Below are 27,178 nucleotides of genomic sequence, written 5' to 3' on the forward strand. Positions count from 1 at the left end.
CAAGTAATTAGGAATAACTAAAAAAAGAAAAGTGGAGAAGTAATTAGGGACAAAGGGAGTAGTAAAGAGTGCTGAAAAAGTAAATTCACCCACACCCTTAGTAGAGGAAAAATTTAAAAAGATAGAGAGAATTTGTACTCTAGCATAATTGGTTGGAAAAATTCTTCTGTAAAAACTAGTAAAATAAAAGCATGATTTTTTTTGTTTTATAACTGTGATATCGATCTGTTGAAGTATGTGACAATTTCATTTTAAATCTTGAGCTGTTAGAGAGAGCACATTTCTATTATTTAGTTGTATTCTCAACACATCCCTTCATGTGGGCCTGATTTTTATTTTCATGGGCCAAGCACGTGAGGATTCTTTTTGATATGGGTGGCGATGAAAATTCGATCTTAGGACCTCTGCATACTCTGATACCATGTAAGAGTTGGAAAAGATATTGTCAACAATGTCTACGATTAATTTCACGAGGCACTTGCCATTTACTTCTCAAACAAGAATTCAAACAAAGAGAAAGTCTCACTATTCAAAACAAGAACAGGAAATAGTGTTGTTGTGTACTCCCAAACAAAATGGAACTATCTTTTATGACTTTCAAGTTGTTAGTATCATACATCTATTGCTCAATTCTTGTTATGTCTATGACAGTCTCAACCTTTGATGAACAAGTTTTACTAGACTTCAAAAGTAGAATCACTGATGATCCATTCCAAGTCATGTCTTCTTGGAACAATTCTCTCCATTACTGCAATTGGACAGGCATAACATGCAACCCCTCCTTTCAAAGAGTCATGATTCTTGACTTGAGATCACTAAAGCTCGTTGGATCCATACCGTCTTCTATTGGGAACCTCACGTTCCTAACAACGATAAATCTTAGGAATAATAGCTTCCATGGTGAAGTCCCTATGGAAATTGGCAACCTCTTGCAACTGCAACATCTTAATCTCACTTGGAATTCATTTACTGGAACCATTCCTGCTAATCTGAGTTACTGTAAAGAACTTAGATCACTTGCTCTAGAATATAATAGTCTGGTTGGTAAAGTATTACCTGATCAGTTCAGTTCACTTTCAAAGTTGAATTATTTAGGCCTTGGAAGCAACAATCTAACAGGAGGTATCCCATCTTGGATAGGAAATTTTTCGACTCTTCGAGGTCTTTCCCTTGCAATCAACAATCTACAAGGACCAATACCTCGAGATATTGGACGTTTGTCAAACTTGCAAATATTCCAAGTTTATGGAAATCAGTTGAATGGTACAATTCCTCAATCTCTTTTCAATATATCCTCTGTTTACTATTTCTCTGTTACTCAAAACTTGTTGTATGGAGAGCTTCCATCAGATATAGGCCTTACTCTTTCGAATCTTGTGGTGTTTGCTGGTGCTGTGAACGATTTCACTGGACCAATTCCTGTTTCATTATCAAATGCAACAAAACTTGGTGTACTTGAATTGTCTCAAAATAAGCTCACCGGAAATGTCCCTACGAGTTTAGGACAATTGCAAGGGTTGTATAGGATGAACTTTGAGATCAATAGTCTTGGAAGAAACACAAGTGGGGATTTGAGGTTTCTTGATTTCCTAGTTAACTGCACAAGTTTGCAAGTTCTTAGCTTTGAGGACAACATTTTGGGAGGTGAATTGCCTAAAACAATTGGTAACCTTTCCACGAGGCTAGAAATATTTGCTCTTGGTTATAATATGATAGTTGGTTCTCTTCCTACAGGACTAGAAAATCTTGTTAATTTGACCCTTCTATCACTGGATAATAACTACTTGAGAGGCAGTGTTCCTGAGTCTTTAGGTAAGCTTCGACTCCTGCAAGGACTGCTGTTGAATGGAAACAAGTTATCAGGAAGGATTCCATCTTCTATTGGTAACTTAACATCTTTGTCTACTTTACACATTGAGGACAATGAATTAGAAGGAAACATACCTCCGGAGCTCGGGCAGTGCATCCGCTTATCAAGGCTAAACCTTACAGGAAATAATCTTGTTGGTTCCATACCAAAGGAGCTTGCAGGTTTTTCTTCTCTTTCGATTTCCTTAGCCTTAGCGAACAATTCGTTGACCGGTTCCTTGCCAGCTGAATTTGGAAAGTTGATAAATCTCAAGGAAATGGATATTTCACATAACAAATTATCAGGTGAAATTCCAAGTACTCTAAGTAGCTGTGTCAGCTTAGAGCGCTTCATAGCGAATAACAACCTGTTTCGAGGAGAAATTCCTGAATCCTTGCAAGGTTTAAGAGGTTTAGAAGAAATTGATTTGTCACACAATAACATCTCAGGAGGAATACCTGAGTTTCTTGGGAAACTTCCATATCTTAGGAAGCTTGATCTTTCATTCAACGAACTTGAAGGCGAAGTACCAACTGAAGGGATCTTTGCAAATGAAACCGCCATCTCAATCTCAGGGAATGATGAACTATGTGGAGGTCCTCCAAACTACAATTTTCCTACATGCCCTAAACAAAAAGATGCATCATCAAAGAAACACATTAGTTCAAGGATAAAAGTAGCAATTATTATTTCGGTTGCATTTCTATTTTTACTTTTGTGTTCTTTTGCAGCTTGCTATATAGTAATTAGGAAGTCGAGAAAGAGAGATCTTACTGGACGGTCCTCAAGAGAAAGGCAGTCTGATCATTTTGATGATGAAGAACCTACTTTATTTAATGATCCAATTTTGACAGCAAAGATAACTTACCAAGATATATTCAAGTCAACCAATGGATTTTCTGAGGATAATCTAGTCGGTACAGGAAGTTTTGGTTCTGTTTACAGAGGAAAGTTTCAGGTTTTTGATAAAGTTATGGCAGTGAAAGTATTGAACCTTCAACAAAGAGGTGCTTTGAAAAGCTTTTCGGATGAATGTAGAGCTTTGAAAAGCATAAGGCATCGAAATCTACTTAAGATAATAGCTGTTTGTTCAAGCATCGATTACCAAGGTAATGATTTCAAATGCATAGTCTTTGAGTTCATGGAAAATGGAAGCTTAGATGACTGGCTGCACTCGAAAGGTGATGAGCAATACCTCAATATTATCCAAAGACTAAACATCGCAATAGATGCTGCTTCAGCACTTGATTATCTCCACAACAATTGCCAAGTACCAATTGTTCACTGTGATTTAAAACCGAGCAACATACTCCTCGATGAAGAGATGACTGCCCATGTTGGTGACTTTGGATTGGCAAAAGTTCTCTTCAAATCATCATGGAACAAACATACATCTATTGCACTAAAGGGTTCTATTGGTTATATCCCACCAGGTATGTCATTAATCCATGTTGATTTCTCTTGCATATCTATTTCCCTTATCAGGGGTCCTAACATGTAAGATGTTTGTGTACCTCAATCTCATATACTCCCTCCGTTTCAATTTGTTTGTGTGGTTTTGACTTGACACAAAGTTCAAGAAAAATAAAGAATACTTTCGAATCTTGTCGTCTTAAACTAAAGTTACATAGAATGTACGAACATGTCCTTTAATCTGCTGAAATTTAAAAGAGTTGTCAAAAAGCAAAGAGACACTCTTTTATAAATGGACTATAAAGGAAAGTAAGACAAATGAATTGAAACGAAGGGAGCTTATCTTTGTGATGCTTAAGGTGTCGAATGAACAAATCAATAACTAAGCATTCATATGAGGTTGTCATTTTCATGTGAGTGAACATATGTTCAGTGTCCCAACATAATTCATCATTATCTTGCAGAATATGGATCAGGTGTAAATGTGTCCACTCTAGGAGATGTTTATAGCTTTGGTATCATGTTGCTAGAGTTGTGTACCGGTAGAAGGCCAACCGATGAGATCTTCAAAGATGGCCTGAATATTCACCAATATGTCAAATCCCATCTGCCTAGACGTGTCACGGAGATTGCTGATGCATCATTGCTTTTAGCATATGAAGAACACAATATATATGAGGACATTGCAAGTGATTTGGGAGAAAAGGCAATACTTCAAGATGATGAGCATATATCCAAGCTAAACACCAGCACTATTATACAAGAATGCTTGATCTCAATCATGAAAATAGGACTTTTATGTAGTAGCTCATCGCCAAGAGATCGAATGCCAATAAGCATAGCTTTGAAAGAGATTCACACAATCAAGAACTTATTTCTAGAGTCTAAGAGGATAAATAATAGTATAGATAGATCAGATGGTAATAAGCTAATCAAATTATCATCTTCAGAATTTTATTGATGAAGGCTAATATACATAGAATTACAACTTTGAAATAGGTACTATTTACAATTAGTACTATAGATAGCCTCACAAAATGTGAATTGTGACCAAGAAATTAAGGGATATGGTCGAGTTTTTTTTTTTTTTTGAGTAATGGATGGAGTTCCTTTTTCCATCCTATCCCATTCACCGATACTAATTATTGATACTATGAAAGTAGTTTTTTTTGCTTTTATGTCAGCTCATGATCTAAACAAGTCGCACATACACCCTAGTACATGTTCTTCAACACTGAGGGCACCCCTGAAGAGTGGGAGATTTCGTGACATTTCTGATTGGATGTCTTGTATTTCTAATAAGTAAAAAATGTGATATATGAGTAGGACCATATCTTTAACAGTAAGCTAAATTTGTGAAATCAGTTGTATATAAATTGTGACAAAGAAGAATTGAAAATGCAGTGAGGGATATGAAATGGTAATCAACTTTATTTGATATGACATGTAAATAACTTTCGATTTAAAATCCTTTTTAATACATATGAGACATATAAAAAGGGGAATTTGAGTATATAGTTGTGCAAAAACAGGGTGGAGAATCTTCTAGGCATGATTGTCCATAAATTCTCCATCCACACGACATATAATATCTCTATTTGTTGACAATTAATTTTTTAATATATTTTTAATTGGCTTCCTTAAATCCTAAACTCTCCCGCTTCAAGTAGGAGATGTCAAGACAGAGACGAGACCATGGCTAAGAAGGTGAAGAAGAAGATGGTGGATGTCACAGTTGAAATAAATTAATTATACGGTAATAGTTTTAACTTTTAACCTAATACTACTTTATTTAGATTGATCATGATAAATTATTTTTCCACGTGGAGTGGCACGTGTTAGAATTTTTAAATAAAAGAGAGAGTATACATACATCATAAAAAATTAGTCAAGGTGAGTTTCACTAACTATTGAGAGATAAGTAGGTAGGAAACTCACACTCTCAATAATTCAGATATAAAAAACTAGAATAGTTAGGTATGTTTTTAACCGTTAAATCATTAAATTAATTGTGACTAACAAAAGTTTGGACCAAATGTTACTCAAAATATTGCCTTCGTAATTAAATATATTAATTATCTATAATAACTTTATCTAGTTAAATTAAAGAGAATGCAAGAGATGCGCGTTGTTACAAATTACAATATATAATAGGAAAAAGTTAATTTGGACTACTTGTATATTTTATAAACTACAGAAACCTCAACAATTTGGCGTTAATTACATCTTATCCCGAAAGCTTCTCAAATTACAATAATCTCAGATTTTTCAAAACTCGTGGATACATTGCTTCTTCACCTAATACATAGAAAAATATACATAAGTTATATATTAGATACATAACTATAAACAAGATTCATACTGATTTAAGTTTGAAATTATTGGGGTTATTTATAGGGGTGTGCAAAAACCGAACCGACCGATAAACCGAACCGAAAAAATGTTATTGGGTTATTGTTATTGGGTTATTGGGTTATTGGGTTTTTAATGGGTTTATAAAAAAAAGTTATTGGGTTATTGGTTCGGTATCGGTTTTTACTATTGGGTTATTGGGTAAACCGATAACCCATTAAGACGGTAATAATTTACTATTTTACCCATTCTAATTATTAAATATTAATAATTTAATATATATAACTAGACACTATAATTATATTAAATTATCAGTACTCTATCCACTTTACACTATGTCGCTTTACTAGTTTTTATTGTTTACTAAAAACCTAAAGACTAAAGTAAGGGTTCGCAAATGTAGCTATTTGATTTTAGTTTTAGTTTTAGTCTTGTTGGACTATTTGATTTTAGTTTTAGTTTGTAATTGTAGGTTGTAGCATTTGCAAGTTTGTAAAGGTCTGTAATTTGATTAACATAAAAAATCTCATACTATGTTTTGGCGGTGACATGTAATTATAGCCTTCGTATTATATTTAGAGAAGTGAGAAGTCATATAATATTTTACTGACATTTTCTTATTGGGTAAACCGAAAACCGAACCGATAACTACCAAAAACCGATAAACCGAAAACCGATAAAGAATATCTTATTGGTTTGTTATTGGGTTAGCATATTTAAAAACCAAAAACCGATAAACCGAACCGATAATACATAAAACCGAACCGAACCGACCGATGCACACCCCTAGTTATTTATCAATATTAACATTTGGACTAGATACATTGTACACAAACAAAGTTGTAATGTATACGGTAGAGGTGAAATGATAAATTCGAATGTTAAAAGAGAGAAGGAAAAAGAAGATTTTTGTAATTAATTCAAATGATAGAGATTTTTACAGATTATGTTACCATAAGTCGTGTAATTACGTAATTTTTCCTTGTATATTTGATACAAAAATTTCTGACTAATTGCCGAATTAAAATTCTTTATGTTGATGATTTAGAGGGTGCTTGGATTGACTTAAAAATTGGTCAAACCTACTTTTAAGTCAGTTTTTTACTTCTGGAAAGTGTTGAAAAATACAAAAAATAACTTAAAATAAGTTAGAAAGTATTTGGCAAAGTAAAAATGACTTAAAATAAGTTTAAAATGACTTAAAATAAGTCAAAAACCAAAAGTAGGTTTACCCCTACTTTTTATTTTTTTACTTAAAAGTCATTTTAGTTTGACTTTTTATTTTGACTTAAAAGCTATTTTTTTAATCTAATCCAAACGGGCTCTTAGTCAACCCATCTTTGTTAGCATTATTACTTGGATTCATAAAGAACTCATACTCATAAAATCTACATGGTTACCTTTATTTAGAAAAACAATTATTAAATTTAAATTTATAATTTATAATTTAATATTGAAATAATTTAATTACCTATTATCCAAAATCAAGTGCCTTTTTAGGATAAACTCAAATTCAATTCATCTCATCAAATTGAGCAACAAAATCTCTCAAAATTTATTAACTTTCTATTACAATGTGAACTTCAAATATTATATTTGGTAAAAGCAATATGAAAACAATCTATTTAAAGGGTTTACCTCTTGTGAGAAGCAAGTGATATAGCAAACCAAAATAAATCAAGCTTCTTTATTCTTAATTTGCTCTAAACTTTCATTACCAAATGACTTCTGCAAAACGAGATTTTATCAAGTAAGCTTTTTTGCTATGTCTTTTTTAGTTTTTGACGTTTGTCTTCTTTTTCTTAAGATTTCATGATATTTATATGGTGCTTTTCAATTCTTAGTGAGATGACCAAGAAAGTAACGAATGCACTTGACCTCAGAAGGGAAATACTTGACTTGAAATATGAATTAGAGAGTCTATTGATCGAGAGATCAGCTTGCTCTGCCACCATTGAAGAAGAACAAGAGAAACTTCTCATTAAGTATTGTGAGGAGGGTGACCAATTGAACGATGAGGTTAATTTTCATAAAATCAAATATTTATTCGTGAAATGCTCTAGTTAATTGATTACTAACTTTATGTGATCATTTCTTTTGCAGTATGATAACTGGTTAAGTTTTTTCAAACTTTTGAAGACAATAGCTTCTGAAAACTAGTGTTGGATGTGGAATTTTTTAATGAGATTACATTTTACATACTTATTGCTTTAGTAGCAAGAGAAAAAAATGTTGGGTGTTATTAAATAAATATTATAGCTTTCTCTTTGGAAATTCTGGTTGTACTGCAATGCTCTTGATGAAATATATTATATTATAGTTTTCTCGTGATTCAGTTTGTATTAAGATATATGAAGTCAAATAATTTTTTTAAGAATATAGTAATTGTCACACCCCAAATCCGGATGTGATGGCACGTGTCCATTTCCCACCGGACACGTCAGCCTAACCCAACCACAACGATAGAGAAGTAGAAATACGAGAATAAAAGATAATAAATAAGCGGAAGACTTTAATTAAGACTCAACACTACCCAGAATTTGGTTGTCACATGTACAAACCTCTAAATACAGAATTCAAATAAAAATATACAAGTCTCAGAGTATAGTTCTCGAATAGAACAAAAATGAAAGTAAAGATAACTCAAGGGCACGTCTGGAATGAACCGCTACCTCTCGAGTATGTCCCGAAGCTCAATCTGCTAAAGAAAATACTAAGCCGAATCTGAGAGAGCTGTCAACCTATACAATTGTGTAGAAGCAAAGGTGAGTACCGAAAACCACATGTACTCGCAAGTAACTCTAAACTAAGCAAAACTAACAGCTACAAACAACTCCTTTCAAACTCAACCGAGCCACCGAAACTTCAATCTAGCAGCAAACCAACCAACATATACTAAACAGATCATATTCAACAGCCAGAACCAACAGTATATTCTCATCAACCTCAGATCAACAAATAAGAGCAAGTAGATCAAATTCCACATAAGAAGGGTAAACCGATACAATCCACACATCACAGACAAAGATAAGGCAAATGCGATGCAAAATGCAATAATGATGTCATGTAGTCGTGATGCATGTTTGTCCTACGATACACATCTGTTGATGTAATCAGTCTGCGCTGAATACTCAAATCAGAACCTATGGGGGCCACACATGGACCATGTATCACTGCCGAAACCGGATCCCATCGGCATCCAAACCGCTAGCCGGAGCTAGTCCATCTCATATATCTCTAGCCGGAGCTAGTCTCAACTGTGTCTCATATCCATCCATCCTCATATCAATGTCTCAGAACTCATGCAACAGATAGTTCACACATGGGATGAATAATGAATATGCACATGTCATCAATCACAATCATATCACGATCACATCATAGTATTACACATCATCTGTCTCAATCACAACCATATCACGACCACATCATAGTATTACACATCACCTGTCTCAATCACAACCATATCACGACCACATCATAACATTACACATCACCTGTCTCAATCACAATGTCTGTATCAATCATAGCCTACTCATGCTCTTCTATCCCCTCAATATCAGTTATCACATGACTTATTCAACAAATTCAAGTCACATATAACATATTTAGCTCGTTTTATTCCCCATCTTTCATTTACAACAATTTCAATCAACAAATAAAACTCATCCTCAATCCTCATTACTCCCCAACACAATTAGGAAAGTAGTCATGCGTAGTCTAAGAGTTTTACAAAGTTTGGAAGCCACTTGCCTTAAAACGAACTCCAAAAGTTACTTGACTTGAGACTTTCCCTACCGAGTATAATCCGGATCACGATAATCTATTCAAACAATTAATCACAATCACAATTCGAGTCCAATGACACCAAAATCAAGAAATTTAGGGAAAAAGGGCAAAACGGTCCAAAAGTCTCATACCGGAAAATGATACCCAAATCTAGAAATTTTTTATGTAAAATGATCCTTAAAGTATTTGGAAGCTAATGGTGAAAACCAATTTGAAAACGGAGTTGAAATCAATTAACAAACTCAATTTGAAGGAAGATCCACGTTCTTGAAGAAGCCTAAAATATTCGGATCCGAAACCCCGACTCGAAAATGAAATATCTCTTGAAAAAACATCTTACCCATGCTTAGATAAGTTCAAATATGAAATTTCATAAAAAACGGAGTTAAGATCGACCTTGAAATTCTCGATTTATCAAACTTTAACTTTACCGGGAAAGTCCAAATTGTACGCGGTTAATATGATGAAAATAATCGATGAATCAATAATTTTATGTTAAAATCAGTTTACCCATAACATAAAGATCGTAAATCTACCTTTTTCATCAAAAAGGGAGTCCAAATCGATAAAACCCCAATTTTTCCCAAGAGATTTACGGATAGGGAAAAAAACCAGATAAAGAAATTATGAGAAAAATGTCGAATTGAAGATTGAATACTAACCCTCATATCAATTCAAGAAGAAACCCGTAAGAATCACTCCATTCCGATCTCTAGAACTCCCGATATGCTCAAAATACCAAATGAACACAGTCTGAGATTTTTCTAACAGTACATGGTTGTTATGCACCAGAAAAACAGCAGTTAATCTTTCACTAAAAAGGCCGTAATTTCCTCATACGATAGTGAAATGACCCGATTCTTTTTGTAAATGTCTTAAATAATGATACGGACATGCTCGTTCAATCGGAGCTCAATTTCATGCTCGTTTGCCCAGTCAAATATCATTTCTACTCGGTAAATAATTATTTCTTATTTGCGATAAAAGTTCAATCTCAGGTTAGCGAAAATGCACCAAAATTTGCAGATAAGTCCTATAATTCATGCTCAAAATTTCAGAACCTTCGGAATAATTTTTCGACCTTTAAAACTAATAATGAACCCTTTAGTTGCCACAATTTGCTGAAATAGTGTCAAAGCATCCAAGAAGCTTAAAAGCTCACCCAAAACTCATTTGGCACTTCCCAAACACAAACCCAAATATGCAACTAGCTTGAAAATGACATTTCGGACTCAATGAAATCGTCGAAATTTTGAATTCGAGGTCTCCTTGACCCGGTATCCAATAAGGCGTCAAGAAACTAACTTTAGACTCAAAAACTCGAAACGCACTCGGGGCCTCTAAAAATTCAACCAAGACTCATTCTAGACTTAGAATCACCCCCTGAATCCAACGGTGCCCTCGGAATTCCATTTCGAGCACCGAAACCTCGTTTGTTGACCAAAGTCAACTGTTGATCAAAATTTCACAATTTTAGCAACTTAGGACCTCAAATCTTCGTTTTAACTCCAAATTCGACTCTGTAAGTTCTTATAGACCCGTTTCGACATTCTAAAACTGCTGGAATCGACGAAAATCCGATTCGAGTCTCGAAACTCCAAATGACTCGAAGTAGCACTTTTAACCAAACTTTAACTCTTAAAAACTCAACTTTCCAAAAACTCAATTTTTCATCAATTTTCCTTCAAACCAACTTTGAAAATACAACAATTAGGACTCGGGGCAATTATCGGGAGGGGTAAAACGGTCATTTTATGAAAATTTCCAAAAATGACCTTTAGGGTCATTACAGTAATAGAAGAATACAAATGAAAAGAATCATTGAAAGGGACTGATGTTTGATAACGTTGTTTCGCTATATATTATTATATTTTTTTAAAAGAATCATTGAAAGGGATTGATGTATTTTGACAAAATTTCAACAACTATTATTTCTGAACTCATAATTTGCAAAAAATAAATAAATTCATTCATTGCTAATGTTTACACACATCAAGTTGATATTTCGAATCCACCTTCATATAATTATCAATACAACACATAAAAGGAAAGAAAATCACAAGTCCATCATTGAAATGTATTTACTTAACCAATTCGATGTTTCCACATATTTAATAGAATAATTTTTTTTCCTCATTTCAATTATCTTATTTAACCCTTCTTAAAATTCACAACCTTGCGAAAAAGTCACAACTTCTCATCAAATTCACAACTCTTTAGAAAAGTCTTCATGAAAGTCACAACTTTTCACAAAAATCACAACTCTTCATTTTTCATACATACCTTTTAAAATCCAACACTTAATTCCAAGGCACCAAAAGAAGAAAGAATAAACAAAGAAAATTGATTTCAATTTCTATGCAACATTACTACTCTTGTGCCTCTTAGTCCACAACTCATAACAATGCAGGAATGGTTGAATTCATAACATTTGGTTCTTTAGTAAACAAAACTTATATTTCTTCCATTATTATTTGTAGGTTTTTTTCCGCTATAGGAGAGTCGAATTCAAATACATTAATTAAGCTTCTTATGAAGTATGTTCATTCCTCAAAGTTTTCTTCCTCCTATTTTATGAAGCTTAATCTTTTACTATTAGTCATAGTGACTCATGTAACTATTGCAATTTTTTTTTTGCTATTTTGATGACTTTTTTTAACTCTGTTAAAAATCCCAGCAAGGATGATTGAAAATTGATCTTCTTTTTTGTCCCTTTCGACATGTTTCTTCATATACTTTTTGAAAAAATTGTTTGTGGCCCATGCTATATTGATAGCACAGAACAACAAATATGTGATAACTAATACGGAACCAATGGTGAACTTTGTTAAAAGAACCAAACAGATTCTTCTCTTGCTTGCCACAATTAATATATTATTTTTATTGTTTTATCTTAGGTACAAACTTTGTGTATGCCATTGTACTCTTCCTAGAATATTTGTATAGAGACAATTGGTTCACTTCTTTTTATCTCAAGTTGACTAATTTGTCATATTTCTTCATCTCTTTTTTTAGGCATAATAAGAGATCAAGTTTTCTTGAAACTACATTTTCCCAAAATACATTATAACAAAAATATTTTTTATCGGCGATAAATATGCACATTAACGAAAAGTGCTAAAGCCTTTACCGACATTAATTAATTGCCATTGGATTCAATGTCGCTATAGACTTTAAAATTATTTATAGAGAGTACTAGTTGCCTATGAAAATACATATTTAACAAAATTAAGCTATTAATTGTCATTAAAGATCATTTTTGTTGTAGTGATAACTCTTTATTTTGACTTCTTTCAATTAAATTTGTGAACTGTAAATATGGATATAGCCCGACAGACTATCTTTTTGAAAAATATGTTAAACAATATGCATTTTTCTTCCTGATTGTTAGGAAAGTAAGGTCGTCTTTACTATTATTATTTGTGGATATTTGTGAATTCAAGTGTTCACAAAATTTTGCTGTGAGATTTTAATATGTTATGTATCAAAATTTGGGTTTAGAATATCCAGTTGTGAACAGTTCCATTTAGGTTTCACCTACTACTTGGTTGATCATTGCATTAATTCTTTGTAACTGCATACTATAACCATAACAATAACTATGGTTCAATTTCAAATAAGTTGGGGCCGGTGAGATGAAATCTAAGCAATAGTTTTGACTATTCTAAGATAATGAGGAAAAACCTTTATGATATTAACCATTTTAGGTCATTTTTGACATATACATGATACGACATACTATAATAAAAAAGAGATTGGTGGAGGTTCATAAGAAAGGAGCCGAAGGTCCTTCATTTGAATTTAGTTAATTACGTATGTTCTTGTATGGACATGATGTTCCACTTTACTTGGGAGTATTGTGATTCAAGACTTTTAAGTCTCTTCTTTAACGGATGATGTGGTTGTTTATAACTTCAGGAAATTTAGAAAATTTTGTTACTTCTGACCAACTATCTCCATGGAGATTTCTCTTATACTTCTTTCTTATACTTAAAATTTCTCTATGACTCATAATTTTTGTGCAATAAAAATAAAAATTAAAAAATATAACACTTTAAGATTTCGAAGGAACACTTTGCCTTAAGATAAGATATTATTGACAATGTAGTGTATGTATTGAAAATATGGATATTGCTGAATGATCATATGTAAGCTTAATAAAATAGTTCAATTCCGTGTGAAGCACGAATAATTTACCTAGTTATAATAATAATTTTTAGTGTCCTATGAAATATAGTTGAAAATTTATCCATAGAAGATTTCAATCTTGGGTAGATTCAAAATTTGTCCTTTAAATATATTCATAAGCAACATTATGCATTTAATTTCGATAATTATGAGTACTTTTGCTCTCCTTTAAATATTTAACGAACTCTAGCTATTAGATTATGGAACTCCCAAAAAACAATTAAGGACTAAAATAGAATAAAAGAACTACGTGGATCAGACATATTAAACACTTCATCTTTATTTACTAAATAAAATAAGTACTTTAATGTATGATTTAAAAAATTTAAAGAATTTTTTTGCCTTCAAGCCTACGTTATGATGATTCCCCCCTCTCTTTTACAACCTTTTGTTTCTTCATTTATTTTCCTTTTATGAGTTTGTTTATGGCTCAAATAGTAGGTTTTGATGGACAAGAAAATTCTTTAGATTACGTACATCTTAGTTCATTGAAATCCAAAAATAAGACGAATTTTATAGGATTTAGCATTGAAAATTGACTTTGTTCATTACTTGTTTCTTTTTTTCTAATTTTATTTTTCTCAGTAATGAATTCATACATTAATGGAAGTCTTGGATCTAATTCTAATCAAGGGCAGAAAAAGAGCTAATTTGTTGACATTTATTGTCTTTATTTAACTACTTTAGATAATTAAAAAGTACTGGATAGTTTGTTGATCGAAGAAATTGATTTCTCTCTTTTGGTAATTTTGATTTCCTGTTAATGGTGTCTATAATATCTCTGATTGTGCATCCTAGGGTTTGAGATATATGTGATCTTCATGCCCTTACAACATTTTTTTGGTTTTTAATTTATAAAAATGCTCCAATTTTTTTAAGATTTGATTTTGAACTAATCATGGATGTGATTATATTTTTCTTGTGATATATTTTATTTGTTTATGTTTAGTTCTACATGACAACATTTTCATCTCTTTTTTTTTCTCGTCTTTCAGGCGATACTAATCAACTTAACAAATTCACATATTTCTCATTATTAATTTTAAGAAAATAAAATAGAAAGCTTGGTACAATTAAGTAAACCATTAATAATAATGATTTCTTGCCTAGGTATAGATTCTAATCCATGCACCATTTTCAACACTAATTCATATCTTTTACCTCCTTTTGTTTTGAAAAAAAAATATTAGTTGCATTCTCTCTCTATCACGATCCAATTTCTAACTAAGTTATAATTGATATTCGATGCCTTATCTTGATCAAGCGTACCTTCTTGCAAGACAATGCTAGACTTCAGAAGTGGAAGGTCAAACGTGCATACATAGCCCCATTAACTTGTCCCTAAATTTTATTTTGGCACTCCAACTTAACCTTGTTTCATTTTAATCTCCCAACTCCATTTCCAATTTACCATTTAAACACAAAATACTAACCGGACATATTAATGAAATTATTCACCTTTTTAAAATGCACGTGAGATCCTACTTAAAGTTAATATTCGATATTTTTATTGTTAACAACCTTCGCCCCTATTTATTTTCTCTCCAACCCCATTTTTTCCCTTCATCTACTTTACTCATTGTAAAATCCGAACCGTCGTTAATAGGAAAAAGAGTAACGTCTAAGGAAAACTGGGCCACCCTCCCGCCAGAGCGGGTCAGCTTCCGCTACGACAGTGGCGCTCTAGCGGGGTAAGCTAGCACCAGAGCGGGATAGGTGGAATAGAATGTAAATAACGTGAAATCTTATTTTCTCCTTCTTCCTAAAACACCTAATTTAGACGTAAACCACCCTAGAAACCATCAAAAAGCTGCTCTAAGCTTGGGAAGGAAGGAGAAGAAGAATTCTAGCGTAAGGAGATCGATGGATTGTGGATTTCCGGTCAAGATCACCGTCTTGAAGTCCGAAAATAAGAATCGAAGCCAAAATTCCGTACAGTAGCTTGGCGCCCAAGTAGTCTAGGTTTTATTAATTGAGTAGTTATAAATCTGTGCTCACTACGTAGTATAATGTAAATCAATGGTAGGATTTATGCGTAGACCTTCGTGCACTGAATAAAATATGTTTAAATCATAGGAAGAAGCCTTTGACGATGAACTAGGGCTAGATGATGGTTGATTTCTTGGTTGCGTGATATATGTGATGATTACTGCATGGTGATGCGTGTGTGTACTTGAATAAAGCATTGTGATCAAACCTAATGTAAATAAGGATAGATGAATGATGAATTCCATGAATCATGACTTAATTGTATGATTTTGAGAATATACTAGTGATTGTGATTGTGGCTTGTTAAATGGATCGGGTGTTGCGTTCCGACACACTAAGTTGGATCGGTTGCCATGTTCCTATATAACTATGGGATCGGTTGCCACGTTTCGGCATAAACATTGGATCGGGTACCACTAATCGGTACACTAACAATTTGGGTTTGGGTTCCATGAGAGGACCATTGACTTGACATAATTGTATATCTTGAAATATGTGAAAAGCTTTATTGTTTGTAAACCTAATTGATACTTTATTCCTTTGGAATTGTTAAATGATTATGAGGACTTATATCTGATTGTTCTACTACGTTGAGTGAACTTGTTATGTATCTCGTTGTTGAATGAACCGGGAAGAGCAAGCCTCAATCGGGATGTGATACTGTCTATGGGAAGGGCTAGGGGTTCAAGAGTTGCTAATTTTTGAGAGGAAGGTTGTCTGTGTCTTGCAAGAGATCGTGCGTAGAGGTTAGGAAGCCTTGATAAAATGTGCTAGGTGGCAAGGACTAGGTAAGATGATGAGAAGGCAATGGTATGTCGTGTGTGATTGTTCGTTTGGGGGAATGTTGGTAGTTGTAATTGTGGACTCTTTTATGAGTTAGGATGGTTAGGCTATGACTAAGAACCTAGTAAGGTGGGTTGACTGAGTCAGAAGTAGTAGTAAGGGTACTAGCATAATTCTGAGGTATTCAAGAGAGGGTAAATGTGGAGAAGTGAGTGGTTTCATTGCATGATCTTGCTAGTTGAATTCTTATATTATGTGGTGGGCGTCGGGTTTACCGATGATGCCTACCAGTACGTGTGGTTTTATACTGATACTACTTTTGCTATGCCTTTTGGCATAGTCTGGATGCAGGGTCGGTGAGGTCTCATTAGGTGAAGACGAAGAAAGTCTCCAACAACTTCTATTTTTCCTTCCGCCTGGTGGGAGCTGTGTCTTTTCATTATCATGTCTTACTTTGTACTCTTAGCAGCTCTTGTACATATCTAGACTAGATCCTTGGGGTGTTAATTACTTTACAAGTCTTAACCCCAAATTGTTTTAAATTTTCTTATTTATGAAACCTGTTATTTCAATTATCTCCATATTTCTTTAATTTTCCGCATGTTTTAACTATTGGGATATGAGGGTTCTCCTACTTAGGTGTTACAGTAGGTGCCCGCACGACTGGGTCGTGACAAATTTGTATCAGAGCCCAGGTTATCGGTCTCCTAGTACAAGTGCAAAATGTGGAATAGACTCATGTGGATTGGTGTGTTGACGTCCACATCTAATCTTCAAGAGGCTAGGAAGCATTCTAGGAAGTTGTTCCACCTTTTCTATCCTTTCGTACGAATGTCGCTTGTGGTATGAGTTGAGTCCAATTGGTATCTCCCGATTCCAATTAGTATCTCAACTAAGTGAACCGAACGCCATGGTCACGACAAAAGGGACACAAGCAAAGCAAATTGGAATTGAGAAGGTTCCAATTGGTATCTTACCCTAGGGGCGGTGTAAGTGCATGGATGATCAGTAATGGTCATCCATGGAGCGAACTAACTAATAATTTGGACTTGTCTGTGAATGTGTGCCTTTTGGTTGTCTAAATTAACTGTGAATGTGAAAGTTGTATTTGCTTGGATATGATGATATGATTAAGTGCAATAAATGAGTGTCCGGGCTTTGATATGTGCAATATGCTAGCCGAGTTGTTGAAATTATACAAGTTGTGGCTGCTTGAGTATCGTGAACCTCATTGTGGAAAGAAGGTCATGACCAAATTCGACGCCAAGGTCTAGATAATTTACGAGGTGATTTGTAAGTAAAATTTGGACGTGTCTTGCACTTGACTAATAACTGTGTGAGTGTTTGGGTGTATTTTGGGGATGTGTGGGTTGTGGTGTTGATTAATGAGAATGAGTTGGATTGTGTATCGTTGAGGTTGACTCATGGTAGACATCGACTATCCTAGATAAGGGGGAGCCTCTGTCAAGGGAGCCCAGCCAAACTCCATAAGTCGAGCGTGAAAGGTAGGCGCTTTCTCCTCCAAATTTAGCAAGTGAAAACCCCGCTCACAACATAATTTAGTGTTCCGGTGGTCATGGTACCGTTCCCGACTAGCAGCATCAGGAAATCGGACGAGGGGGAGAGTTTAGGGAGAAATGGGGGAAAATGATCTTTTCCCCCTATATACTGTTTCCTGATCTCCCGCTATAGCGGGAGTATCCTCGCCACAGCGGCTCTGCCCCAGTGGAAGGGTTGTCGCTCTGAGGGTCAGGCTGTGTAGATAGGCCACATTCGTTTCCTCGTGTGTTGCCTCAAATTCCGAACCAACTCTTTGGGTATAGCACCTTCCGTGTTTCCAACTTAATAAAACCTCCATTCTTCGTGATTTTGTAAAGGGACCGATCCGATAGTTTAGAATTACTTCAAAAAAGGTCATGTTTATCTCTTAGCTAGTCGTTTAGGGATGAATGATGGGTAAATTGGTATCTTTTGTAACGACCCGAACCGTCGTTAATAAGAAAAAGAGTAACGTCTAAGGAAAACTGGGCCACCCTCCCGCCAGAGCGGGCCAGCTACCGCTACGGCGGTGGCACTCTAGTGAGGTAAGCTGGCGCCAGAGCGGGATAGGTGGAACAAAATGTAAATAACGCGAAATCTTATTTTCTCATTCTTCCTAAAACACCTAATTTAGGCGTAAACCACCCTAGAAACCCTCAAAAAGCTTCTCTAAGCTTGGGAAGGAAATAGAAGGAGAATTTTAGCGTAAGGAGATCGATGGATTACAGATTTTCGGTTAAGATCACCGACGCGAAGTCCGGAAATAAGAATCGAAGACAAAATTTTGTGCAGCAGCTTGGCACCCAGGTAGGCTAGGTTTCATTAATTGAGTAGTTATAAATCTGTGCTCACTATGTAGTATAATGTAAATCAATGGTAGAATTTATGCGTAGGCCTTTGTGCACCGGATAAAAGATGTTTAAATCATAGGAAGAAGCCTTAGACGATGAACTAGGGCTAGGTGATGGTTGATTTCTTGGTTGCGTGATATATGTTGATAATTACCGCATGATGATGCATGTGTGTACTTGAATAAAGCATTGTGATCAAACCTATTGTAAATAAGGATAGATGAATGATGAATGTCATGAATCATGACTTGATTGTATGATTTTGAAAATATACTTGTGATTGTGATTGTGGCTTGTTAAATAGATAGAGTGTTGCGTTCCGACACACTAACTTGGATCGGTTGCCACATTTTGGCATAAATATGAGATCGGTTGCCACGTTTCGGCATAAGCATTGGATCAGGTACCACAAATCGGTACACTAACAGTTTGAGTTTTGGTTCCATGAGAGGACCATTGACTTGACATAATTGTATATCTTGAAATATGTGAAATGCTCCATTATTTGTAAACCTAATTGATACTTTATTCCTCCGGAATTGTTAAATGATTTTGAGGACTTATATTTGATTGTTCTACTACATTGTTGATTGAACTTGTTATGTATCTCGTTGTTGAATGAACCGGGAAGGGCAAGCCCCAACCGGGATGTGACATGGTATGTGGTAAGGTCCAGGGGTTCAAGTGTTGCTAATGTTTAAGAGGAAGGTTGTCCGTGTGTTGCAAGAGATTCGTGGGTAGAGGTTAGGAAGCCTTGATAAAAGGCACTAGGTGGCAAGGACTAGGTAAGATGAAGAGAAGTCAAGGGTATGTCTTGTGTGATTGTTCGTTTGGGGGAATGTTAGTAGTTGTAATTGTGGACTCTTCTATGAGTTAGGATGGTTAGGCTATGACTAAGAACCTAGTAAGATGGGTTGACTGAGTCAGAAGTAGTAGTAAGGGTACTAGCGTTAATTTGAGGTATTCGAGAGAGGGTAACGTGGAAAAGCGAGTGATTTCATTGCATGATCTTGCTAGTTGAATTCTTATATTATGCGGTGGGCGTCATGTTGACCGATGATGCCTACCAGTACGTGTGGTTTTATACTGATACTACTCTTGCTATGCCTTTAGGCATAGTCTGGATGTAGGGTCAGTGATGTCTCATTAGGTGAAGACGAAAACAGTCTCCAACAGCTTCTATTTTTCCTTTCGCCTGGTAGGAGCTGTGTCTTTTAATTATTTTTTTTAGCTTTGTACTCTTAGTAGCTCTTGTACCTGTCTAGACTAGATCCTTGGGGTTGTTAATTACTTTACAAGTCTTAATCCGAAATTGTTTTAAAAGTTCTTATTTATGAAACTCTGTTATTTCAATTTTCTCCGTTTTTCTTTAATTGTCCGCATGTTTTAACTATTGGGATATGAGGGTTCTCCTACTTAGGTGTTAGAGTAGGTGCCCGCACAGCCTGGTGGGTTGGGTTGTGAGACTCATCCATTTATTTTCTTTTGGCATAATACATAAATGTGCACTTCAACTTGGCTTTAACTGACATCTATGCTCTCCAACTTTGGGTGTGTACAAGTAGGGACTTAAGCTTGTATAAAATTGAACAAATAGACACATTCGTCTTACTTGGCATCCTACATGGAAATTTTGTGTCCTACGCGTATTATACCATGTAGGAAGCGTGTGTCTGCTTGTTCAATTTTATACAAGTTTAAGTGTCTACTTGTGCACACCCAAAGTTGAAGGACACTCCATTTTGATTTAACTCTCTATATACTAAAGATAATATTCTTCTTAGTTTGATTTAGATAATTCATTGTCTATGTAAAATTTAGAATATCAATTATATTCTACGTTATAAAGGACTAAATTAAATATTAATATAATAAGTAAAGAGTTAGATTGAGGAGAAATATATCATATCAAAATTTAGAAATATTTATTACTCGAATGATGTCTGATATTTTGTTGAGGCCACATAAATTTAAAAGATGATATATTCATAGTAACATAAACTCGATGTTTATATTAACATCTATCAGTAATCTATCTCAATTATAAATTTTGAAATCAATTGAATACAACTAATTAATATATATTCTTAAATTGCTTAAAGATGATCAATTGATATAATTAATGTAAATGCCAAGTAAATTTGGATTACTTGGAGAAAATAAAACACGTGGCGTTATTTAATTGAATTTTTTTTTACCCTTTAAATGTTTGTGTAACACGCGCTGAACACTTATACTAGGTAAAACTCTTTTTTGTTTAAATGGTATATGAAAAATGGAGTTGGAGGGTTAAATAGAACAAGACTGAGTTGAAGTGCCAAAATGAGATTTCGAGACGAGCTAAAGGGGTCGTGTATGTGTTTGGCCAAGTCATAACATCATATACATAGACAATTCCAATTCCATTTGCTTAAGCTCAACTTAACTAACCAGCATTAGGCCAACTGAACAAATAATTGAACTGATGATTAACATCTTCAATCTGCTAAAGTAATTTGTTATATAAGAGCCAAAAACATCAAGGCAAACGAAATGATGTGAAATTTTGCCAGTTACTAGTAACAGAACGACTGGAAGACCCTTCGAACCTCAAGCTCCTGAAACCAAGGAAAGAAAGACAACGATTAACAACAAGAAGAAAATTTACATGGGAAACACATTCATGTCTTCATAGAACTTTCATCGTTCTAATGGATCTACAAGAATTTACACAGGACACACGTGCAACACATGTGTTTAGAAACTAGTTTCTCAATATCTAGCAGAGGAACTCAATATCACGATTGAAAACAAAGCTAGTAGAGCGAATTTACCCGCTGGTTGAGCTGTGAATTGCATGAGAAGCAAGGAGAATGTCTCTAATTAGTTGAAGTTCCTTGACAACATCCCCGATATCCATCCTTTCTCTCGGGGATTCAGCTGAACATGCAACTCCAATCTGTATTATCGAGATCAAGCATTCCTGCGCTTGTTTTATACTAGTATCATCTTGATTGATAAGTACTCCTTCTTCCTCAGCCTCTTGTCTTTCTCTGCTGTTGCTAGGTAGAAGCATGGGGTCTACTATTTCATCAAGCAAAGCCGTCTTAGCAAAACTGTGAAGACTCCGTCCATTTTCGAACATGCTGTCAGTAGGTCTCTTTCCAGTAAACATCTCTAGTAGAAGGATCCCATAGCTGTAAACGTCACCAAATTCGGAAGCCTTACCTCCTATGCTGTACTCTGCCCACAGAGGAAAGAAAACATGTAATCAACTTAAAACATGTAAAATCAATATGAAAACTTTCTCAAGAAGACACGAGAAAAGACCCAAAATAGTCCCTTATCTTTGGACTAAGACTTAAAAGTCATCCTTGTTTTTTCACACGGAGTACTTGTAGTCCCTATGTTTGCAATATTGGTGCATGCACTTTTGGTCCTCCCTCAAATGTCCGTCTATTTAATACATTGGTTTTGTCCATAATTTAGTGTATAAAATGTTCAGTCATCATCCTTTATGTTTAGTAGAAACAATAACACCATGAGAGAGAAGGTGAGACGAAGTGTATGTGCTGTTCGTTCTGTACAACTAGTCCAAGCATCATTGCAGCTAAACCAAGAATCTACCTTTGTTTTTCGAACTATATCAGTTTATTGTAGACAAATAACGTTGCAATGAAAGAAAATTTTGTACTGTTGCACGAGAAATCTAACACAATGAACCTCTCAATCCCAATAAAAAAAGAGACAAGTTTGAGGGCGGACTAAAACTGCAGCAATACTGTAAACATGGAGGACTGTTAGTGCTCTGAACAAGGATGCCTTTGAGTCTAAAATTCAAGGGACTATCAACTACGTTACCTGGTGCAGCATATCCAATTGAACTATATTTGCTCATGGTTTCTGAGAAAAACATTGTTAATCCGAAATCAACTACATGGGCAGTCATGTCATTGTCGAGAAGAATGTTGTCCGGCTTCAGATCACACAACACAATTGGATTATGGCAATGGTTATGAAGATATTCCAGTGCACACGCCACATCAATAGAAATGCTTAGTCTTTCAACTAGACCTAGTATCCTCACCTCATTAGTTGAGGCATCAGCTCCCGGAATAGGATGCAACCAACTTTCTAAGCTCCCATTAGGCATGTATTCGTAAACTAAAGCTATGAACGGATTACCCTCAAAATCACTAGTTGAACAGGCATTATAGATCTTAACAAGATTTTGATGCCTTATGTTTCTCAAGGCCTCACACTCAGCCACGAAGCTCTTAGAAGTATCCCCTTGTTGGTCAATGTTTATCACCTTCACCGCAACCATACATTGACCTGGATCAAGTACCCCTTTGTAAACAGAACTAAAGCTACCATTTCCAATCAAATTGGCAGAAGAGAATCCATTTGTCGCTCTATATAGGCTCTCATAAGTAACCGGTGAAGATGTTAAAGAAGGCTCTCCCGTTGCCTTTCTTAACCGAATGATTATGACTAAAGACATGATGAAAACCAGTGCAACAAGTCCAGAAAGAAGAGGGATCATTAGCTTAATGCTTCTGGACTTATCACTACCATCAGGGTCAGCGTTCGGACATCTTGGCAACTCCAGTTCCGGTATACCCCCACAAAGTTTCCTATTCCCTGATACGGAGATTGCAGTTGCGTTCCTGAAAACACCTTCAGTTGGCAACTGACCTTCAAACTGGTTGAAAGACAAGTTCACTTTTTTTAAGGAAATGAGTTGAAGGGATGTTGGAATCTGCCCAGATAAATTGTTGCGCGAAAGATCCAATTCTTCAAGACCTTTCAAAGAACTAATGGATGAAGGAATTATACCTTCAAATAAGTTGCCAGCTAAAACAAGGCTTTCCAAACCTACACACCTCCCTATACTACTAGGAATTTTCCCAGACAACATGTTATTAGAAATATCCAATCTTCCAAGATTATTGAGAGCTCCAATTTCAACTGATAGCGGACCGGACAATTGATTGTCAGCAAGATTAAGAGAATTTGTTAAGGAAGACAAACTCATAAATCCATCTGGTATGGTACCACTAAGATGATTCTGAGAAAGGTCTAAATCTTGCAAGTACCGGAAATCGCCAAAACTAAGGGGAATATTACCAGTTAACTCATTCTTTTCCAAATGAAGTGAATATAATCGAGTCATGTTAGACATAGAAGATGGAATACTTCCTGAAAACTTGTTTTCGGACAAATCCACTAACTGAAGCCTACGAAGATTGCCAACGACTTCAGGAATGCTACATGAAAAATCATTCTTTTGCAGTTGCAATTCAGTCAAGTTAACAAGATTCCCTATTCCTGAATGAATACAACCAAATAGTTGATTACCTCCCAATCTTAGTGACAGAAGAGTCGTCGATAAATTTGCAATAGAATCAGGTAGCTCACCTCCAAATTTGCAATCACTCAAATCCAGAACTTTCAGGTTTCTGCATCTACTCAAAGAATTGAAAAAACTCAAGTCATCAACTTCTCCTGTTCCAATGGAATTTGATGCAAGAATCAGCCACCAAAGATCCGATAACCCCCTGAAGTCAATTGACACTTTGCCAGTGAAATTGCTACCATATGCATCAAGTTCAACTAGATTTGAAGCATTAGATAATGACTTTGGAAGGGGTCCAGTAAACCAGTTATGACCAATCTTAAGAACTTTCAACTTAAGAAGACTTAAACCAAAGTCTGATGGCAAAGTTCCATACAACTGATTATAACAAACTGTGAATATCTCAAGAGATGAAAGATTAAAAATTTCAGCAGGTACAATACCAGATAACTTATTTATACCCAAACCAAGAACATTCAATGTCTTCAATTGACTAAGAGAACTTGGAATAGTTCCTTCCAAATTGTTAACCGATAAGGAAAGTGATTTGATTGCGGAAAGATTACCTAAGGTTGCCGGGATTGGTCCATTGAGGTTGTTGTTATGAACTTGCAATCTCTCAAGCTTTTGCAATGAACCAAGTTCAAATGGAATCTTTCCAGACAACTGATTCCAACCAACACCAAGTATAACAAGATTCAAACAACGAGAAAGATTTATCGGTATCTCTCCAGAAAATGAGTTATTAGTCAAACTAAGATGCTGAAGCCTAAACAAACCACCAACCTGTGGTGGGATTTTTCCATGGAAATTGTTGAGCTCAAGTTTGAGACTAGTAAGAAAAGTAAGATTTCCTATGAAAGGTGACAAAGTACCTACTAAGTCAAGTGATGTTAAGTGCAGTTTAGTGACTCTTTGATGAAGATGGCCACAAGTGACACCTTCCCAGCTGCAGAAATGGACTGAATTATTCCATGAAGTAAACATACCATGAGGATCTTGAGTTACCTTTTCTTTGATGGCAAGTAAGGCTTGGATATCAGTTTCATTACCATTCTGTAACTTCAAGGCATGTGAGATATTGAACATGAATGAAAGGAGGGTAATTAGATAGAAAACAAAAGAACATAATGGCATTGGAATCTTGAAGTCTAGAGAAAAAACCATACTTGTTACAGACAATGTATTCAAGAATGAGGTAGCTAGCTGGTTTATTCTATGCTTTTTGGTGTGAAAAATCCTTTCTTTTTTTCTTTTTATCCTTTGTACTCTATTTATTCACTTGGCATTTATTAAAAATACCTTTACTTTTTCATTCTTGGACTAAGAACAGAGCAGCCAATGAAGCAAATAGAGCCATTATATATGTAAGGTGGACGGAGATTTTAAGGACAAATGTGCCTAGACAAACATTTGGTCAAGTCAATGTTTAGTTGTGTTTTGCTAACCATTGGGTGATAGTTTAGGTAGCTATTTATTCACTTGACATTAATTAAAAATAGCTTCACTTAATCATTCTTGAAGTAAGAACAGAGAAAGCTGATCCTTTCTGCAGCCAATGAAGCATTGGAAATTTACATGCTCCACTTTTTCTATTTTGAGTGCAACAAATTCTGACCATTTCAATTTCTGTTCAAGTTCTTTACCAGCATTCTATTTCAGGAATGTGTAGTTATTTTAAGGAAGTTTAGATGGTAATCAAAGATTAGTTACATTGTAATTAGTGAAGCTAGTTGAAGATATGGTTGCATCAACAATCCATGACATATAATAGAAAATTGAGACCTGTCTAATCAAGATTCTGATTCTTATTCTTCCTTTTGCCCTTTGATTCTCTCTCAAATGGAGTGTCAATATGTACTGTCCCAATTTTGACTGATTACAAAATTTAATTGGAAAAAAAAAACTTTTGACACTTCTAATTTAAATAAACTATATTTTTTTTCTTTGAAAACACTTTTGAACTTGACAGAAATATTAGTTGTTTCCAAACTATTGACAGCCTTAAAAATACTCCTCTACTTGAACACCTAAACTTAGATACACTCCCGATCTGCCAAATGACATAGCATGTGGTCTCAAACTCTTTAGGAGCATGAGACTCTTAATAAAAGGCGAGAGAAGTGTTGAAAATACCCCTAAACTTGGTGAGAATTTAGGGATGTATTTCACTCGTGTTGCAAGATCGAGAGTGTATTTAAGTTCAGTTAGTCAAGTAAATGAGTATTTTTAAGGCTGTCAATAGTTCGGAAATGAAACTAATAATTCACGTTTAGTTTAGGAGTGTTTTCAATACTTCTCAATAATTATTTTTTAAAGAGTTAACGCATAAGTTAAAATGGAGAAAGTAAAATCTTGTGACTAATCCAGTTTGCTTAGTGGGTTGCCTTACATAACATAGATAGTGTATAATTGAGAGAAGGAAGGGGTACAAAGACAGTAAATAAGACAATATTCATTAATTTGTATGTCAGGTCTGGTACAAAGGAAGGGTAAAGTGATAAAAGAGATGAATAGTACAACATTACTAATATCTCTAGTAACAACCTTTTTAACTTGGAAAACACAAATTGGAGTTTTCTGAATTGTGACAAGATAGTATTATCTGCAAATTTGGATTTTTGAATCTCTAAAACAAATTATTTGAAGGTCAAATTAAGACATATGTGGTAAGGTAAATATTTACGCGCATCAGATATTTATATTTAACTTATAAATATAAGATGTGTTTTCACATATACATTTGTCACTTAAAAGTACTCGGCCCTCCTAATAAACACATAAATTTCAATCATGAAAATGTTTTGAGTGTTCTTCACAAAGATGTAATGATAAAAGGAAAAAAAAATATGACAACAATTTCGAGTAGTTATTAGCAATTCAAAAATCATGGAAGTTAATTTTGCCTCTCCTATTCTATAATATAGATAGATACATGAAACTTTAACTCTAGTTAGATTTGAAATCTTTATATTAGCAACTCAAATATTTTAAATATATCCATTTCATCATCGCAATTAGAATTGAAATCCTCTTGTGTGATATATTCTTTTTAAAAAAAATTAAATCACCATTGGTGGGGATTAG

General features: G+C 34.8%; 2 protein-coding genes across 3 annotated transcripts in view; one reads left to right on the forward strand and one right to left on the reverse strand.

Moving 5' to 3' along the window:
- The first annotated feature begins 567 nt into the window (after positions 1 to 567).
- The window catches only part of LOC125823317 (probable LRR receptor-like serine/threonine-protein kinase At3g47570), a 91,758-nt gene continuing 65,147 nt past the window's right edge, over positions 568 to 27,178 (forward strand). The window contains exons 1-2 of one of the 2 annotated variants that reach the window (XM_049502709.1): positions 568 to 3,282; positions 3,727 to 4,261. In XM_049502709.1, the coding sequence (XP_049358666.1) occupies positions 576 to 3,282; positions 3,727 to 4,223 (3,204 nt within the window). In that variant the 5' untranslated portion in view covers positions 568 to 575 and the 3' untranslated portion in view covers positions 4,224 to 4,261. Of the gene's footprint in view, positions 3,283 to 3,726; positions 4,333 to 27,178 lie in introns of those variants that run through there. The other variant, XM_049502708.1, reaches the window with a different exon arrangement.
- On the reverse strand, positions 21,263 to 25,223 carry LOC125823319 (putative receptor-like protein kinase At3g47110). Its single transcript, XM_049502711.1, has 3 exons — positions 22,594 to 25,223; positions 21,567 to 21,975; positions 21,263 to 21,350 (listed from the first exon to the last, which is right to left on the reverse strand). The coding sequence occupies exons 1-3, from the start codon at positions 25,178 to 25,180 to the stop codon at positions 21,272 to 21,274; spliced, it is 3,075 nt and encodes a 1,024-aa protein (XP_049358668.1). The 5' UTR covers positions 25,181 to 25,223; the 3' UTR covers positions 21,263 to 21,271.

The sequence above is a fragment of the Solanum verrucosum genome, unplaced genomic scaffold (assembly GCF_900185275.1).
Source record: "Solanum verrucosum unplaced genomic scaffold, falcon-dt-bn FXZP01000214.1, whole genome shotgun sequence".
NCBI lineage: Eukaryota > Viridiplantae > Streptophyta > Magnoliopsida > Solanales > Solanaceae > Solanum > Solanum verrucosum.